Raw genomic sequence first — 20,521 nt, 5'->3', positions numbered from 1 at the left:
GCGTCTTCACAACATGGCGGCGGCGGCAGCAACAATAAAGTTACTCCTTCTTTCTTTGCGTGAACATTTGGGCGGTGTTACGCAAATCTTCCCACACAGTGACGTAGACATGTGGGGGCGTGTTAGAACGAGCCGTTTTAGGAGGGCGTGGACGAGCAGTGTTGCCAAGTCTGCGGTTGAAGCGACTCCAATAACAGGATATTTATCCCCTGAAATGCGAATTTTAGCAGGGGAACCCCGCCAAAAAAACGTGTATTTTACCCCCTGGAATTAACTGGAGACCCCCTCGAAACGCAATTGGGCTAGTTTTGGGCTAGTTTTGAGTAGCGATTGGGCAGGTTTTCTTGTGAAAACCTGACAACCCTGTGGACGAGTCTTAACTTTTATAAAGAATATCTCTTTGGGTTTGAGACTTTAGTCTTTGCAACTTTAGGGATCTTATCTATTCTCGAACAGCTTGTAACACTTCAAAGAGAAAGGAAAACTTGAAATCGTATCATATGACCCCTTTAACATTGTAAATCCAGCCATTATTTTATTACATTTTCATTTTAAAAATATACATTTATAATACTACATTTTGTGTTGTATGGCATTAAATTACAGAAAACTAGTTAACGCTACTGCATGAGGGTTTCTAATACAACGGCAGAGGAATTGATGGCAAATTTGACATCTTTCTCTATTTTTTCCTCTTTTGTAAGGTCATAGAAACACTATTGTGGATTTGTTCTTTTGTTTTTGGATCAAATGGAAACACAAAAATGATATCTGTTGTAGATTTCGGTCACCACTATAGAGGTTTACCCAACTATGATGACTTCCGCTTCCGAGAACCTCGGAAATGTGAAAAGGGTGTATAAATAAACACTCAGATACAGTCTACCTCCACTGCTTTGTCACCTTGCAGTCTTCCTGAACTAAACGGGTTATTTGGTGAATTGTGGCTCAAGCTATTGGAGTTCTGAATGAATCTGAGAGGAAACCCAGACCTCCAAGGCTCGCTCCCACCTGGCATGATTTAGGATGTGTGGAGCCTTGACTGTGAGCTTTAGACAGCAGGCTGAGCTCTGACAGATGAGCCAGAGCTAATGCTAATAGGAAGTCAATACATCGATCTGGACAGGAGACAGATTACGGCACGGCAGTCCAAAGGGGAAACCGAGCACAGCAGGACGAGGGGGGAGAGTGATCCGCGGAAGAGCTGCCATGTGTGTTGAGGGTTTTAATGGGACATGCTGTGTGTAGCGGAGAGCAGATGTACGAGAGGCAAGACACACACATTACATTGCAGAGATTCATTTTAAAAAGGAACATATTCTATTATTTTGTAGAATTCTGTTTTTGTTTCCCCTAAAGTCCACTTATAATGTTAATCAAGGTTCTGCCACCAAAAATCAGTCATAATTTAGATTTAAATGACCATTTTCCACCCTCTCTCAGACTAAGATGGCTGTATTTCTACTGCACCTTATATGTAAGTGATGGCTGTTATGATTGGCTTTTCACTTTGCATGCAAAATAAGTAGCAACACCACCAACAAGCTGCTGAATAATAAAAAAAATGCTTTGATTTACATTTTTGGTCAATAAATAATAATTCCATCCTTCTTTCTCTTTGTTTTATTATCTTATAGAGCTGCTTTATAGTTTGCTTCATAACTAATGAACTTTGCAATACTCACACTGTTATTGAACTAAACGGAGCTGAATAATGACACTATTGTCTTTTTAGAGGTGCTTTACAACTAAAATTGTGTTTGTTTCAAAATTGAAGAACACTGCAACATTAATACTGCTATATTCCTCTTTATTACAGTGAAGCTGCTTTGAAACTATTTGTATTGTATAAAGCGCTATATAAAGAATTGTGACTTAACTTACTGTCTACACTTGTGACTGGTAATATACAGTACAAGGTGGTGGTGAAGTGAAACAAGTGAAGAGTGGAAGAGAAAAATGTATATGTGGTCACATACATGTAATAAATCTAGAAAAAATATACATACCTCTCATGTCCGCTTGTCCAGAGCGGCTGGAACCGGAGTTCTGTCGTGGCATACGCAAAGATGTGCGCAGTGGAGCCTGTCTCTGCTCATCCAGATACGCAAGATCCTCCAGGTGAGCTGAACTAGTGGCTGTGAGAGAGAGAGAGAGGGGGGGGGATTAGGCTACTTTTAATATTTTTAATTCAATATTCTTAAAAGGAAATATTTGATATTCTTTAAAATGATTTTTGTATTTTTTTGTGTGTGTGCATTGATGCTTGGGTAATATTATATTTAAAATGTTCATGCCAATCAAGTACGTTGAAATTGAACACTGAAATAAATTCTGAATTTAAATAGAAAATTGGGAAAAGGAGAGAGAGAGATAGAGAGAGAGAGAAAGAGAGAGAGAGAGAGAGAGAGAGAGAGAGATTGACAAACTCTATTTAAACTCATGCCACTCACATACATATTCAACAGTTGGAGAATACACAAAAAGTTCACTCAAATTCTTGAATCGATTTTGCTTGACAATCTTCATAAGGCTGCGGTTCTCTCTGTTGGTTGTGCATCTTTTTCTTCCAAACTTTTTCCTTCCACTCAACTTTCTGTTAACATGCTTGGATACAGCACTCTGTGAACAGCCAGCTTCTTTGGCAATGAATGTTTGTGGCTTACCCTCCTTGTGAAGGGTGTCAATGATTGTCTTCTGGACAACTGTCAGATCAGCAGTCTTCCCCATGATTGTGTAGCCTAGTGAACCAAACTGAGAGACCATTTTGAAGGCTCAGGAAACCTTTGCAGGTGTTTTGAGTTGATTAGCTGATTGGCATGTCACCATATTCTGATTTGTTGGGATGGTGAGTTGGTGGGTTTTTGTTGGATGTGAGCCATGGTCATCACGATTGGGGGAGCCAGGGACTTGGACTACTTCGGTCTGTGTGCATTGAATTTATTTGGTGCACGGGTTTCGCAGTTTGAGTTGAGTTGCTGGGGTGGATGGGCTTTTCCACGACGTTCTGGTTTATTGAGATGCACCTGCAATAATTGCTGTTAATAGTGTTCATCGTCTGTTTTATTACGTCTTTAATTGATTTTTCCGTACATTTCTGCCATATGTACATTAACTGACAGTCACCACTGATAAGCTACCACTAAATATTGTAGAAACTTAATTTGCTGTAAAGTTGCTTTGCAATGATTTGTATCGTGAAAAGCGCTGTACAAATAAACTTGACTTGACAACAATAACAGTGAAAAACAGAAACCATTTATTATGCATTTCCTCATTTCAGCAGCCAAGCGAATGAAGAGAAGCTATTAAAAAGAAGCAAACATATTCTGGCAAACAGGCTCCAGAAGGAGCTCGTTGTTCCAAAATAAGGAAAAGTTTTCAACAGCATTAATAAGTCTACTGTCAGCTTAACTTCGCCAGAAATGAATCAACTCTCAACTTCAGCTATGAAGTCAATCGGACATAGTGTTTTTATTTAATAAACCATTTACCATGGTAAAAGATTAAAATCAGATTGTACTTGGATATATACCATGTTAGTAAATTATTATAGAAGTACCACAGTATTTGTATTTAACTTCATTCATTACAAGCTTTTACTTGAAGCGACTTGCAAATGACGGCACACCAAGTTATTTTACAAGGTATTTCGTAAGAAAACAATGGTATTTCATGGTACTATCAAAACATGGTACTGTGTATTTGTTGTTAGTAATGAGTCAGACCTTTTGACAAACTGTATGAGAGCTGTGTTTGCTTAGCTTGTTGTTATTAGCTTACATGAAAGTGCATGCATGAATTTTGAGCCCCTTTTCCTTTGCTAATGAGGAGGAAAGTTCATGGCGGCTTGATACACAAGAATATTAAGAACACAGTGGGTGGCCACTGAGTTTATCTCACCTCAAAGCAGCTGGAGAGCGCTCTTGAAACTATAGAAGAACAGCTAACATTATTGTGGCAGTGTTAATACTGGCGTTATGGACAAGTGGCCACTATCAAAGTAAGATGCAAGGTGCCACATACTAAGGAAAGCCTTTTGTTCTCTGCTAATGCGTTTAATCGAAGACAGATTTCAGAAACCCACCCATGGCCCCATAGCTTCCCTGTTGGTGTACATATGTGGAACAACAATATAGTGCTTGCATAAAGCAAGTAGTGCATACACTTGTAGCTGTTATGTATCTTTGTAAGTCATTGTAAGCCCTCTTTTGAGGCACGCACAAGTGCACGAACACCTTTGGCTCCCCCAAAGTCCACGGTATAGTTCGAATACTGACAACAGTTTAGTAATATAAACCAAACCTCCCCTAAGAGAACCTCAACGTGTTTGAGCAGGAACTTTAAAGAGCAGCAGCCGTGACGTCAAAACCTGGAAGACTAATTCGCCAATGCTTCCCTTGAGATTTTCCTATTGGTTTTTATAATGTTTTTTTTTTTCTTTCAATTCATGAGTAAAATAAGGTCTGTGGTAAACATAACTTGATGATACTTTGATGTTCTGTAAAACTGTAATACTGTAATACTGTAAAACACGAATTTTGAAGCAATTATGTTTATTTTATAAAACAGATGTTTCTAATAAGTACCTACATAAGAATGTTTGGGGTGTGAGTGTGTGCAGTTTACATTGTAGAACAAAATGTCAAAGTATCGTCAAATTAGGTTTATCGCAGATCTTATTTTACTTATGAAATGAAAAAACCCTTAGGAAAATCTCAAAGATACCAGTAGCAAATTAGTCCTCTAGGTTTTGACGTCACGGCTGCAGCACTATATCAATGACAAAGTTTGCAAACTTTAAGCAAGCTGGGAAAGATGTTATTACAAAATTCGGAAAAGGTTACTATTAATCATAAATAAACCCCATCAGTGTAAAGGCCTGTTCACACCTGTTCAATTAGAACGATAAAGTTATACATTCTAATAGTAAATTCCACAATAAACGCTAATGACAAACAGGAACAATAATGTTGAAATCACTTTCAGAGCAAATTTTTCCAGCTGATGAACAATAAAAACATTGACTAAACAGAATCCACCCGACTTCAAAGAACTCAAGCTTTTAAAGCAACAGACTACATAACCACACCACATGCTAAAAATAAACAAAACATTATTGTCTATTGGTGTGGATGCTAACAAGGTTATTGTTATCTTTGTTGGTATTTTTCCTGTTGTGAACAGGTCTTATCTGTAAATATGAAATGTGAAAATGTGAAAAATATCCCAGACACCAGCATTTCTCCTGCTCAACCCCACCACTTCCATCTGCACTGCCGACTGTCTGCCTGGCATGACTGTGTTGCTGGATTTACAGCCGCTTGAAATGCGTCACAATGACTTTGGCTCCCATCACTGAACTGGTGTTTTACAGCCCCACCGTGGCGCTGGTCCAGAAGGCACGTCTGCAGTTTACACTAAACGTCTGAACATGTGCACATCTACATATCTCTAACCTGGTCTGAACATGGAGATCTGTGTGTGTCCTTACATGATACTTCTATATGGAAGATAAACATATAATAACGTATGCTTTTCTAGGTGATCAGACTAGCGATTTTCACCTATAAAAAATACTTAAGGTGTGGCCCCATTTACCTTTGTTGAACGAATGGTCACATAATGGCAAACGATTTTTTGTGCAAGTTGTGCTTCATACATTGCTACACTACTGATAACAGACAATTGACCTTTTTGCCCATGAAATCACCAAAATTTTGCTAATGTGGCCACAACTTTAGACTTAAAAAGGGAAGAAATGTGAGCCACTTCTAGAGATAAGAACATTCAAGACTTGGCAGTGTGTTCTTTTAATTTGTGCCAATAAGAAACCACCAACAACACCATAGCAACACATTTTGTGTATTTTTATGCATAGATATGTATAGGTAGATGCCACATTCGACCGCTCTAGACACACTGACACGTCCGCCATCTCGGAACGGTTAACGTGTCGTCACTCACAATAAAAATCAATGAGTTGTGCCACAACGTTGCCCGGCCTCTGGTTGTAAAACCCACTGCAATTTAAATTCCTGAAGAAATGAGATAACCTTTCACATGTAAGAATGTGCTGGTTTGTGTTTTTAATATGCATCAACTCTGTATTACAGGTTTTTCAACTATGGTAACTTTTTTATGTCGTGTTAGCTAACCGCTTCGTCTTGTGCTGTTGTGATAGTTTGGAAAAATCATCTGCTGAAGTCTACTGCAGATATAGATATGCATTTATGCGTATTACTACGGTTGCAGACACAGTCAACTTGTTCTTGAGCGTTCAAATATGGCAGACGGCTTCTGTATATCAGGCCACAGAAACAGCTACTAATAAGGCATCTACCTATACATATCTATGGTTTTATGTACATATGTGAAGGTGCATGTACTGTATGTATATGTGACAGGAAGTGAACACAGGAGAACACGACTCATACCAGTCTTTCTGTTTGAAAAAAAAATTACCAAATGCTTCTTGAACTCAGAGATCAGACAGGCTTTGAATGGGGAAGATGGAATGAAAGACGAACTGAGGGAGAGAGAGACACACACACACACACAGAGGAGGTGAGGGAATGAGTGGGTGGGATGAGGATAGAAAGAGAAAGAAATGAAAAGTGTGAGGGAAGAGAGTGAATGACAGGAAAAGCGTGAGAGGTGAGCATGCATGAGTAAGAAAGAAAATCAGGGGGAGAGAGAAAGCGAGAGAGAGGGGAGGAGAGTATGAAAAAAGACAGATGCGAATATAGATGAACAAACAGATCACGTCATTCACTCACTGCTGCCACCAACTGCCTTCACTTCACTAAGGTGCATGCTGGTTAGAAGATGTCTGCTCATACACACGTCACACTTACTGTACATCTTTAAATGAATTTTATCACTATTTACGTTCTCTTATTTTTGTGGTGCTTAATTTGAAACAATTCAGAAAGACTCTATAATATACTTCATAACCATATGCTCAAAGATAAATAAATAAATTGTTAATATGAACATTAATTCTCAAACTAATAATAATAATAATAATAGATTGAACTGAATTGAAATGAATAAACAAGAAGTAAACAAATTAATCAAAAGTAAATAAATAAATAATAGTTATTATTATTATTATTGATGTAGTTGTTATGGTAATTATAAAGAATGATAAGCAATATAATTTGGTAACTTAACTGTAGGCTGAACAAGTGATGGTCACAATAATTAAATTAAGCTTGCTTGTGTTCAGATTTTAGAGGTGGAACGATCCATTTTATAAACATTCAATTGACTTTATTTTGGAAATTTCTTCTCGCAAACCTTCAAAAATCCAAAGTTGACAGTGGGGGGAAAAACAATTACTGGGAACTGGGCTACTGTGTATGATACTATTTTCTCATATGTGGATCTAAAACCAGCAGCACAAACCACAAATCCGTCATAAAACCTGGAGGAGATTCACACGGACGTCCTTGCTTTGTTGTAACGGGGTAGCATCAGGAGCTAGGAGCCGCTCCAGAGCTCAAATAGCCCATAAAAACTGAGAAGAGGGGCACTTCTATAGCTCTCACAGTAATCACTGTGTGCTTTTTCTGACCTTGACATTTTAAGGGAATTGGAAACACGTGTCTGTTGACTTTTAGGGTCTAGATTATGCGGGATATTTCCTGTCTCCGCAGTTCACCATTCATGAACAGAAGTGTTCAAAGAGCCTCAGCTGAATGAGCTTCACACAGAGCTGACTCCAAATATTCACGCGCGGTGAAAGATGAATGTGACTGTTTGTAACTAACGGGATTTGAATGCTGGACTGAGTTTTGACTAGCTCAGCATAATATGGAGGTTTCTGCCATTTTACAGTTAATCTAGGGTTAAATAACAACTGGAATGAAAATACTGAGTTACTGAAACGGCTCAAAGGAAGCAAAGCAATATAGGTATAGGCACATATATTCTAGAAGGAATTGCCAAGATAAAGTAAACTGAATGTTTATAAAACGGATAGTCCCACCTCTAAAATCTGATTGAACAAGACATGCTTAATAATTTAATTCATGTGACCAATGACCATCATTTGTTTATTTATGCAGCCTACAGTTAGGTTAACAAATTATATTTCTTATCATTCTTTATAACCATATCAACAGCAGCAATAATAATAATAATAATAATAGTTCTTGTTGTTCGTTAAGAATATGACGTAACATTGTTAAGCAGCCTAAACTATAACCAAATTTAATTTATGTAATATAGTATAGTAGGCTAACTGTGGGCTAAACAAATTATGATAACATAAATTCAGTCTTATTTTCATTGCAGATGCATTATTATAGTATATTACCGAAACGGTTCGGTACGAATACGTGTACCGTTACACCCCTAATATTATATTATATTATCATTTCAGCTAATTTATTATTATTATTATCAATTTAAGAATTATTATTTATATTAACAATTAAATTATTTAAACATTTGAAGAGTTCAGATGCAAAAGCCTCTAAGTGCTGTCTGAAATTTACCTAAAATTAGCATTTTTATCAGGCTCCTGTATTTATGTTAATTTATTTCACTTTAATGGCATAGACAAGGACCTATACATTGTCATTAAAGTAAAATTACTGAACCTAAACATAGGAGCCTGATAAAAATGCTAATTTTAGAAGAAAATTTCAGATGGCACATTTCTATATTTAATTTATTTCTATATTTAAATTTATATTGGTACGATGCTTTTGTGATTCATTGGCTTTGTACTATGCACAGTGACAAAGTTGAATCTAATCTATTCTAATAAGGTATGTTCGGACTGGCAAACTACTAATACTCCTAGTACTATTTTGGCAGTATGTATACTGTACACAATATGCAAATTTTCAACTATAACTGCCAAAATTTGAGAGCACACCGTGTGGGACACTGGATCCCACAGTTTACAATAAGACTGGAAACATTGTCAAGTGCAATTTCAGCGTCTTTCTTAACTCACTGTTTGACTTGACTGCCAAAAGAATAAAAATTTTAAATAATTATACAGTATGCATACTGCACACTTATATTTCACATAATACTTATAGACATATAGTATTCTGACATATTCATACAGTATTCTGAACATAGCCATAAATGAAAAACGGAAACTTACCAGCCACAGAGTTGGGGCGGGGCATGAGGTAGAGGGGGATGGAGTGGGCGGAGTGAGAGACGGAATGTTCCAGACTCCTCTCTGGGATTTTGTTGAGGCTGTATGTGGAGGCGGCCATGTTTTCATCCACCCGATAAAGAAAAGAGTCTGCACCCATTGACTTCTGTGCCTGCCAGAGTTTTAGGCTCCCCCGAGAGCCCTCGCTGTGTTTACCTCCATGCTCGGCATTCTCTGAGTAACTTGTGAGCGTTGCTGCAAGAAAGCAACGAGAGATTTGAAACAGACATTTTTTAACTGTCATTTTTGTATTTGTACATCAATTATTAGCATTCATTTCTGTTCCTAAAACAAGCTACAGAATGTCTCTCACCAATAATGCCACTGTCTCGGCTCTCCAGGGTGGAGGTGGGACTCGTGATGGATCCGTAAGCACAGTCTCTGGTGCCCATGTTACCCGGAGCTCCAGCGGGCAACGTAGAGCAGGGGCTGCCAGGAGGGGGCGACGCTGTGCTGCTAGCTAAGCTAGAGCATGGGCTGATCCTCTGGGTCATGGAGATGCCCTGAACATCAGAAGAAAGACAATTTCACCCTCAAAATTACAGAGTTAGAGAATTACAGTAACTCCAACAGAGGTAGAGTGTTTCTCCTCACTTGCCACAAGAATCACAAGCAATGAGCGAAAACGACAATTGTTGCTTGGTTTCTATTTCGTTGCCCTGGCTTGTCCATCCAAAGTGAAATCTCATTGGTTCAAAATCCTACTCTAAGTTCTATAATAAATATGTGGTCAGCCCTGAACTACCTCATAGCTATATGTTCAAAGATCAATAAATAAACCATTAATAATAATAATAATAGTACTGCTACTTATAAATTATTATTATTATTGGTTAATTGTTCTTCAAACATAGCTATGAAGTAGTTCCAGTTATTATTATTATTATTATTAGTGCTGTCAAACGATTAATCGCGATTAATCACATCCAAAATAAAAGTGTTTGTTTATATAATATATGCGTGTGTACGGTGTATATTTATTATGTATATATAAATACACAAACATATATGTATATATTTAAAAAAATATTTACATGTATATGTAAATAGACACGCATATATTATGCAAACAAAAACTTTTATTTTGGATGCGATTAATCGTGATTAATCGTTTGAGAGCACTAATTATTATTATTATTAATACGTTTTTATCATGTTATTCATTTTTATGATTATTAATATTAATCATAGAATTTGTATTGTTATCTGTTATTATTAAATTATAAGGGGGATATAATAAATGATAACAACGGGAAATAATAATAATAATAATAATAATAGTTATTATTATTATTATCAATGTTGAGTAATAACAAATAGAAAAATAATGTTCATATTCATATACAAAGGCAGGATATTGCATTTTTTTCTAATAAACAAACATAAAAACATGCATTAGCTGAAGGTGTATTCACACACTCACTGGGCCTCATGCATAAAACACGAACAGCACAAATTTGTTTAAACCATTAGTATATTACATTTTTTGCTATATCAGTGCACCACTGCTTATATATGAGGGCTCTGTTCCAGAAAAGCAGCACCATTGAATGACTTTCACACACAAAAATGCCCACAGAAGTGGAAATCTGCTGACTGGTATTTAATGATACAGTGCTGTCCCATATTTCTGCTGAGGATTGCACACTCATGTGGAATTATCTCTTTTTATGGCCTGGGCTGACTTAAACAATTTTTCCACTGTGACTCAATATTATGTAATTTAATACGATGTTATTGGCTTTATGGTATATGACTGAGAGAACTTTGAATTTTCAACTCTTAACCAAATGGAAAGAGGAGAGAAATTAGTGTATTATTTCAGCATGCTGTGGTTGGCTGCAAGACATGAGCTACAAAAACAGACCAGGATGGTGGATCATTTTACCCAGTAGGAAGAGAGAGTGAGAAAGATAAAATGAGAGACATAAACAGACAAAAAGAATGATAATGAAAGAGTTACAGGAAAAAAGTAAAGAGGGAGTAGAAAAGAGACATGGAAAGAATAAGTGGTTAAGCGAGTTCATGTCTGACTCTGGGTCTGCGGTGGGGGCCACATTAATGACATCATACAGATGGATATGAATATCAGTCAGTCACTGGTACATCTGTCCAGAAGTTGCTTTAGATAACATGTTTCTTGCAACCAAAAGAGATCCAGCTGCAAACCAAGAGGATGTTCTTTCATAAAAACATCAATTTAAGGATAAATTTGTTGATCACACTTGAAAATGAAACAAGGTTCTGATTCACAAATTAGGGTTTGATTCAAGTCTAACACTAAAAACATGTGTTCATATGTTCAATTTCTGTTATTTTCCAGCTCTTCTTTTTTTTTAGTTCTTACACTCTTTAACTCTCTTGTATCAGCCTTTTAAATATAATTTAAATTGTGTACAGTTTGTTTTTGTAGTCCTTGTTTTGTTCCTATAGGAACGCGGATTCGTTTCGCTGTGTACAGGCTGTATAGAGCTGAAATGACAATAAAGCTACTCTGACTGAATCTCTGAAATTAACCTTGTTTTTCTTTAAATGTGCACTCAGAAATCTTTGTTTCTTTATGTGTAAAGCTGTTTTAATGATTTGAGGCGCACTGTAAAACCACCTGCATTGGAATGTTGACTACGACTGAAAACCCCTGAAAAATAATAATACTTCACATTTCTTTTTACTATGAACCAGCAGTGGCTCTAAGCCAGATCTCGGACTCAATAACTTCCCAAATATGTCTAAATAGCTCTACACCTTTTTGTCCAATTCAGGGTTCAGTGTGCGTGGGAAAGATTGGCTTTGAATTGGTGTTTGAGAAATTGTGGCCTTTCGGTGACCATGCTTGCTTGGCAGGGTCCAGCTTCTAAAATAGCTCTATGGAGGTCTTGAGCAGCTCTGCCCAGCAGGAGCTTTGCATTGTGCGATACATTCCTGAACCCAACTATGTGCTGGATCGATGAGGTCAAGCTAAAGTAAGAACATTTAAGAAGGAATGAAACGCTTCTGATTTTAAACTGTGGAACGTAAGACGGAACCCAAAAAGTACTACATTCAAGAGTACAAAATGTCATTTTAAAAAACGACAAGGCTGTTTCCATTCTTAGTTACTGTTAGGAACTTTTGCATTTGTAAATAACTTGTTTTAATTGTTTTAATTAGGGTTGGCTATTATTTGTAAAAAGAAAAATGTGTTTATATATGTGTGTGTGTGTGTGTGTGTGTGTGTAGATAGATGATAGATAGATGATAGATATTAGTGATGTCAATCGATAAAAAAATTAACTAATTTTTTCGGAAATTAATCGCGATTAATCGTGATTAATCCCACCTAACATAAAAGGTTTTAAATATACTTTTATATTGCAATAATTTCACATTCAATCTTCAAATGAATGTAGAAACAACAAAGGGAGTATATTTTTTATATTTGTTTAAAGACATCTTTTTTATGACTGAAGGCAAGTATCACTGATACCAATACTACCAATTTTTTTCCTAACATTTAACCATTGACTAAAGCCATTCAACATGATTGTGAGCTATCAATTTTAACATTTATTAGACTTTAAAAAAGAACAACTTCTAATTTAAGTGAACTTAAATCAATCTTCACATAAACCCATTATAATAAATGTCATATTTACACGTGCCCTTCAGCAAGTAGGAAATATACAGAAATTGAATAAAGTTATCAAACACTAAATTCTAAATTAAATATAGATGAATCCTTAAAGCTACAAAAATGTTTGATTTCTTCTTTTTTCTTTTGTTCTTTGATTAACAGACACCACAGCAACTGGGTTATTAAGATATTTTGGCTGCTTTAAGAGCTGCCGCTGCTGAACATGACAGATCTGACACGCATACGGGTTTGGAACGACACGAGGGCGAGTAATTAATGACAGAATTTTTATTTTTGGGTGAACCATCCCTTTAATATGAAATTATATACAGTGGGTACGGAAAGTATTCAGACCCCCTTAAATACTTAAATGATTTTAGCAAATGGCTGCAATATAACAAAGAGTGAAAAATTTAAGGGGGTCTGAATACTTTCCGTACCCACTGTATAGCACGTGCTGCCGCATTTGTGCAAGCACAGTATAACAGCTGACAGGACAGGAAAAAATGTGTTTTTACTGACATATGGCCTGACAACATCTCATCTGACCGCAGTTCACTGTTTTTCTATTGATGCTGCCTCGTCACCTGTACCTTTTCCGTGTTCGTTTGACTAGCGCTGAGGTGAAGTTGGAGTGCGCGTCTGAAAAGTCTCCCATTTGATGAGGTCGTAAAGACATTCAACATCTAAATAAACGCAATTCTTGTTAAGAAAAAAGAGGGAGAAGCAGCAGTTGTGAGTGGGGCGCCTGTGTTAATTGCATTAAATATTTTAAAATTGAAAAAGTTAATCGAATGATTTAACGCCTTAATTTTGACAGCACTAATAGATAGATAGATAGATATAGATATAAAAAAAAAAACATTAACCATTAACATTTAACCATTTTCCCTGACCTGTATGTTAATTCCATGACATGGTATTTTTTCTATCATTGGACCAATTTAATCTTAAAATTCTAACATACAACAATACTTCTAAAGCCATTTTATCAAATCATTATCTGCTGGTATAAGCCAGAATTTCAATACAATTAATTATGTTAACCAGGCAGTTTCCTACGGAGCCCCACACATAACATGCAAGAAAAAATTAGTAGGCTAAATCGTGTGCACAATTTACTATTTCATTCCCTCGATTTATAAATTGTGCGCACGATTTACTATTTCGTTCCCTCGATTTATAAATTGTGCGCACGATTTACTATTTTGTTCCCTTGATTCATAAATTGTGCGCACTATTTACTATTTCACGATTTATAAATCGAGAGAACGAATGAGTAAATTGTGCGCACGATTTAGCAAATCGAGGGAACGAAATAGTAATCGTGTGCACGATTTATTTATTTTTTCTTGCATGTCATGTGCGGGGCTCCGTAGTTTCCTCAACCAAAGTAATTGTGGAAAAAAAATCTCAAACAGAGTTAAAAAAAAAAAAAATTGTTACAATTATTTAACACATTAAATTAGCTATGATACATATTCAAAAATATTACTTGTTAAAATCTATATTAAAATTATATTTTTTATATATTACTACCACAATAATATAATGGATTGACAAATGAAATTAATTAGATTAAATAATCAGTATAATCAAGCAGTTAATTCTATTAAAAAAAATAAGAAAAAAACAGCACTAGATTTTATTTCATCTGACATAATTAATATAATATGCACGATTTACTATTTCGTTCCCTCGATTTATAAATTGTGCGCACGATTTACTATTTTGTTCCCTTGATTCATAAATTGTGCGCACTATTTACTATTTCACGATTTATAAATCGAGAGAACGAATGAGTAAATTGTGCGCACGATTTAGCAAATCGAGGGAACGAAATAGTAATCGTGTGCACGATTTATTTATTTTTTCTTGCATGTCATGTGCGGGGCTCCGTAGTTTCCTCAACCAAAGTAATTGTGGAAAAAAAATCTCAAACAGAGTTAAAAAAAAAAAAAATTGTTACAATTATTTAACACATTAAATTAGCTATGATACATATTCAAAAATATTACTTGTTAAAATCTATATTAAAATTATATTTTTTATATATTACTACCACAATAATATAATGGATTGACAAATGAAATTAATTAGATTAAATAATCAGTATAATCAAGCAGTTAATTCTATTAAAAAAAATAAGAAATAAACAGCACTAGATTTTATTTCATCTGACATAATTAATATAATATTACTGTACTGTATATCAAATTGAACACATGTTGGATTCAATTTTTCTGACTTGAAAGGTTTCTAAGCACTGAAAACCCAAAAGCAGATGTTAACTAGAGAATCATGGCTAAGATCAATGTGGACTGTAAATAGACTAGCGTCAGGGGTTTCAATATCTGCTGTCTGAGACATGCCTAGTTAGACTCGAACTGCACGGATACACCAGCGCAAACTGCTGCTGTTCATCCAAAACCCAGGAACATCTGTCATGGTTTAGAGAGCAAGAAGAGCAATCTGTGTTTTTGAGGTAGAGAGCCGCCCACTGACAAAACCCTGAGCTGCAGAGAAGCACTAGGCCAAAAAGTCATTTTAATTATTTTTAAAAGAATAATGAGAGAGACTGGATAGAGCGAGGGCGGCTGAGAGCACACAATGTGTCTATCAAACCTGAGGGTCATCTTGTTCCTCCATGCTGTACTGTGCTCCACCAGGCCCTTCGTTCACTTTTTCCCCGAGCAGGAACCCCAGTCGCGTCATCAGTGTGTTGGCGGCCTCGTCTACAGATGGAGGAGGACCCAGATCCTGGCTTTCTTCCCCTGCGAGAGAATTTAAGAGAGCAAGAGAGGTAAAACCATGTTTATGAAGTAAAAACTCACCTGTAGCGGTGCGCTCCAATGCTGCTGTTGCATAACACACAGCTTTTGTAAAACAGCAGTAGACACTGGTTCCTCAACCAAGGCTGCATTTATTAGATTAAAATTTCTGATTCGATTAAAAATACTACAATTTAAAATAACAATTTTCTATAAAAATACATATTCAAATGCAATTTATTCCTCTAATGGTAAAGCTAAATTTTCAGCAGTCATTACTTAAGTCTACTCCAGTGTCACATGATCCTTCAGAAATCGTTCCAATATTCTGAAATAAGAATGATTAGGCGTAATCACGTATTTGGTATTTCCTAAACTATTCATGGACAGTCAAGATTTTTAAACATTGTGTAAATCTAAATCATTTTGGCATTCAGAGAAATTGCTTTCTTTGGCTTTTATGACAACATAGGGATTTTTATGATCCTTGCAATTCCACATTGCTCAATGCATACTTGGCAGTCTCAACCACATCCAGACTCTATGCTGCGTACCTGTGGTCTCTTTCAAATTTTAGTCTCAAACAACTCCATTGGAATTGGCCACTGTCAAACATCCCCATCATACATGTTTAAAAACCAAAAGACACAGCAGATAAGGACATGTAAACCAGCCACACTGCCAAAAACACTGTTGTGAATTAGCAGTGAGACCAGCCCAAAACTCCAAAAGACCTCAACTGTAAAACACCGTGTCACACTAAACTACCTCACAATCCCTATCAGTAGGGTGTCGTAGTGTTTCACAGATGAAGCGTCTGAGCCTGTGCGCTCATATACACAAAGGCTGATCGCTAGACTTCAAAAGAACAGGTGTCTAAATCCACAGTGAGAAGAGCTTTTTCAGGATTACTTTTTTTTCCCATGCCTTTTACCTCTCACCATCAGAACAGAGCTGAAGAGAACGAAGCCCTTCCCAGAAATACCAGGCGAGTTGCTACACCTCTAAGGCACAGACTCATCTTACTGTCAAACCTGTCCTCAGAGACTTGAAATTTCTCTCAGATAAACCAAAGCCTCAGGCAGCAGCTACAGGTAGATTTTATAAGTTGCCCTAAAAAGTTACTTTACAAACTGTCTGAAAGAAACAAAAATCTTGAGATGAGTCCTGAACAACAAAGATCAACACAATAGATGCTACAGCTAAATATGCTAATTCTGTCTAAGCATGTCAATGGCTGTCTATGTCTCAAAACCTTAAATGAGCTGAGCACCAAGGAATTTTTGGGCATCATAGGAGCATTTCAATATGCACATTTGGGAATATATTGGGAAAGCTAATTCAAAATATTAATAAAAAATATAACGGTATATAAATAATACCAAAATAACACTGTGAACCTGGAAGTAAATGGTGTTTCTAAGTTTCAATTTCTTTATTTCAAAATTATGTGCTGTATGCACAGAGCTTATAGTCAACTAAAGTGAAGCTATTGATTGTAATGCAAATGTATTATTTGTTAGATACCAAGTAGGATCATACAGGTTTTGTAAGAGTGATGCATTTAAAACCAACGCTTGCCACATTATTAGTTCGTTTTTGCCAAGTTTCGCATTTTGCTTCTGCACATGTTGTTTATGCAGCCTCTATTTAAAGCTGTGCAAAGAACATTGCTTTTTCCAGACAATATAACCAAGCCTACAAATTGGTTTCCTGTTTTAAATTTTGTGTCTCTATAATACAGAAATTGACACATGGGAATTCGTTCAGTTGAACACACTTTTTTTTTTCTGCAGTCGCAACACAAAAATGTTGTCATGGCAACTACAGATTTTCTAAAGATTGTGCTGAAGCATCTGTCTCTTTCATCCATCCTCCAACCAAACATTCTTCTTAAATTTTTACTCCATCGCTCCCTGGTTTCCCTGTACCTCCGGCGGGATGTATGTCACTTGTGACAGCGTATAATAAAGTTCAGAAACCCGCTAATGACATCAGCAGGAGCTGTAATAGCACAATTGTGGAAAATTCTGTTCATTACAAGCAGAAAGTCAGCAAGGTTTGTTTTTCTGCACTCTCTTTTTATTCTTTTGACAAACGGACAATGACATCCGTTTCAGAAAATGCTGTGCCTCTTCAAAAGTTCTCTGGCCCACAGATGGTAAAAAAAGAAGGAAAAAAGAAAAAAATACAACCATTCTGAACTGATGATTCACAAACATGCCAGCAACGGTGGTTTAAAGATAAGCCTGAGGATGCAAGCAAAAGAAAATATTCAAAAACATCCACATATTTTGTGGACCACAAAGATATCTTGAGGCATAACCATAAACAATCATTCACGCATACTCATGTATGAAAATCTTGCAGCTAAAAAAGCGCATCAGTGCACTTCTGTTTGAGTGATGATGAGCCATCTGATAATCAGACAGTCCACAGGGGGTGGGAGGAAAAAAATAGCAAAAAAGAATAAACAAGGTGATTTATGACCAACAGTTTTGTTATGGCTGAAATCCTGAAAAAAGTCTGGAAAGAGTAAATAATATTATTAATTTTTTTTAAAACTGTGCGCAATTTTTTTTTTTTTACAAATGTATATTACATTCATGTGTACGCTATAGGGATGTGCATCTCATGACTCAGGCCGATACGATACGTATCTCGATGCATAGCCAACGATACGATACTTTAAAATAGTGCTGGGCGGTATGACCAAAAATTTATATCACAGTATTTTTCAAAATTATACCGGTTTCACGGTACATGACGGTATTTTTTTTTTCATGCATGACCGGGTGTTAACCATATTTTCTACTGATTGAGAGAGGAAATACTGCAGTATATTGACTTAGAATGCCCTATTTTACTGTCATGATGAGTGAATATTGTCAAAAAATACCACACTAAATAGTGACTAAACACGACCCCTTTTAATACATGTTAACCAGGAGTCACTCATTTATAATCGCGGCATCGTCTGATAAAATCAACATGCATCTACACTAAAGAGCAGCTATGCGGTTGTTTTGGCTATATTACATTTTTGTCTCATGCAGCGCTCTGCCTGCGTCTGAGTAACAAACTAAAAAAAAACAACAAACAAAAAAGTGCATGTGATATTAACAGACGAACTACGCTCATATTTATAATTCCAAACAATCAGTAAGCAACAGGTGCTAGGAAACGCTGTTTTGTACTCATTTATTGACGAGCTGGCTGCGGTGCGGCCAACTGAATGCGCAGCTTCTCTGCCGCTCACTGCACAGAACAGACACCGAGAGAGGTGACACTTCTCCGGGAAAGTCAGACCTCGCGTTCGCGGGACAGCACTGGAGAAATCTTCCAACTGAACCATAGCTAAGGTTTATCCAAAAAAGTCGCTAGGTTTGTCAGTATGAATATTCTATGGAAAAAAGCCGCTAAAAGGGTCTGAAAGTTGCTAAATCTAGTGCTAAAGTCGCGCTCGTGTGTGTGAGAAGCGGGAGCTGATGGCAGGGGGCGGTGGATATTTGTGGCGGTCAATGTGGATATTGTGGATGAGTTCTTCTGTCATCACGTTCTATTAGCGCTTCAGTTTCGGAACTTTCACGCTTAGTAACACATACAGCTGTTCCCTCACCACAGTGCAACAGTGAAAACAGACCCCTTTCAAACAGTGTCGCGTTCCGAACGTTGTATAAGCGACATACTGATTTAGTATTTAGTATTGCAGTATTTTAAAAATTCATATCATAACAAAAATAAACACCGGTATTCGGTATGAACCGGTATACCGCCCAGCACTACAAAATACTATAATTTACTGCTTCACTCCATTGAAGCACCACACCCTTCACATGAAGACACACTGTAAAAATCATAGGCATCTCTCCTTACATTGCATATTTTGCAAGACATTGTGTGAAAGGACTTGTATAAAACATTATTGGTTATATCGTAATAGCATTTCATACTATAGGGTCTAAATTGAACTTAGCATTTCCTCTCAAGACAGCACATAATCAGTTTTTCTTTCATTACTATCATGACCATAATGTTTGAGAGGAGAGAAAAAAAAAGTGCACATCGTACAGTATTCACCTTGAACATTTAACAATAATTGTACTGGCATGAAAGCTGCTCAGTTATTCTTAACAAGAATATAAAATGCTTTAAGTTATGTACAGCATTAAAACTGCATTGTTCTCATTGTCTCCGTGCATTTTACCATGAACATGATTGGCTCTACACAACAAATTCAGGAAGTCAATGATAAACATACCCAGCAAAGTTATCTTGTATCATGTTCAAATTAACAAGATAGGCAGTGGGAGTAATGAGTAATGAGTTTGAAGTCACTGTGAGGTTAAAGACACATTTGTCTGAAGAGTCTCTATGAAAAGCTTTTGTCTTTCCTGCATCAGGGAAATCAGTAATGTGCACATGGACCCCTTGAGGAGGTCTTGCAATCTCTTCTTTCAGCATCCATCCATCCAACAATAACATTGTAATATGTCTGCCCATTGGGCTTAACATTTGATTAGTTTGTTTCATAGCCTGTATAAGTCATTGGCTAAGCTTATCTCCTGATGTTTGACAATGCCTGAGAGGGAGAAACTTAGGATAGCATGCAGTGAAAAGAAATTCTACAGGACATCTCTTTTTTTTTTCCCTGTAGTGCCAACGGAATGAGCATCATTTTCTGTCAGTTCACATTGTTTTTCCCATTGAAGCAGGATGTTTTGAGTGGTACATACAGCTCTCCCCTGTCTTTTTTCAATAGCCAGTAGGCTTCAGTTTCACATGTGTGGCATTGCGGAAAGAGAGATTCTCATTTTAGATAATATTTCACTGGAAAAAAATCCATATACATGTTAAAAGTTTATTTTGTTGATGTTCAGGAGTACATGGTGTAGATGGTCTCAAAGACATGGGCTAAAAGCCATGCAAGTCCAATTTTATTTTCATTCAATC

At 36.5% G+C, this 20,521-nt stretch overlaps 1 protein-coding gene across 1 annotated transcript in view; it reads right to left on the bottom strand.

The window, feature by feature from the left end:
- LOC107711284 (protein TANC2-like) overlaps positions 1-20,521 on the bottom strand; it is a 50,200-nt gene that overhangs the window by 20,134 nt on the left and 9,545 nt on the right. Inside the window, 4 exon segments of the mRNA XM_016516255.1 lie at positions 2,010-2,138; positions 9,128-9,379; positions 9,498-9,687; positions 15,423-15,571. Coding sequence (XP_016371741.1) covers positions 2,010-2,138; positions 9,128-9,379; positions 9,498-9,687; positions 15,423-15,571 — 720 coding nt within the window.

The sequence above is a fragment of the Sinocyclocheilus rhinocerous genome, unplaced genomic scaffold (genome assembly GCF_001515625.1).
Source record: "Sinocyclocheilus rhinocerous isolate Xijiao unplaced genomic scaffold, SAMN03320098_v1.1 scaffold268, whole genome shotgun sequence".
Taxonomy (NCBI): domain Eukaryota; kingdom Metazoa; phylum Chordata; class Actinopteri; order Cypriniformes; family Cyprinidae; genus Sinocyclocheilus; species Sinocyclocheilus rhinocerous.
Note: the sequence above shows the minus strand (reverse complement) of the source record. Positions and strands in the feature narration are given on the sequence as shown.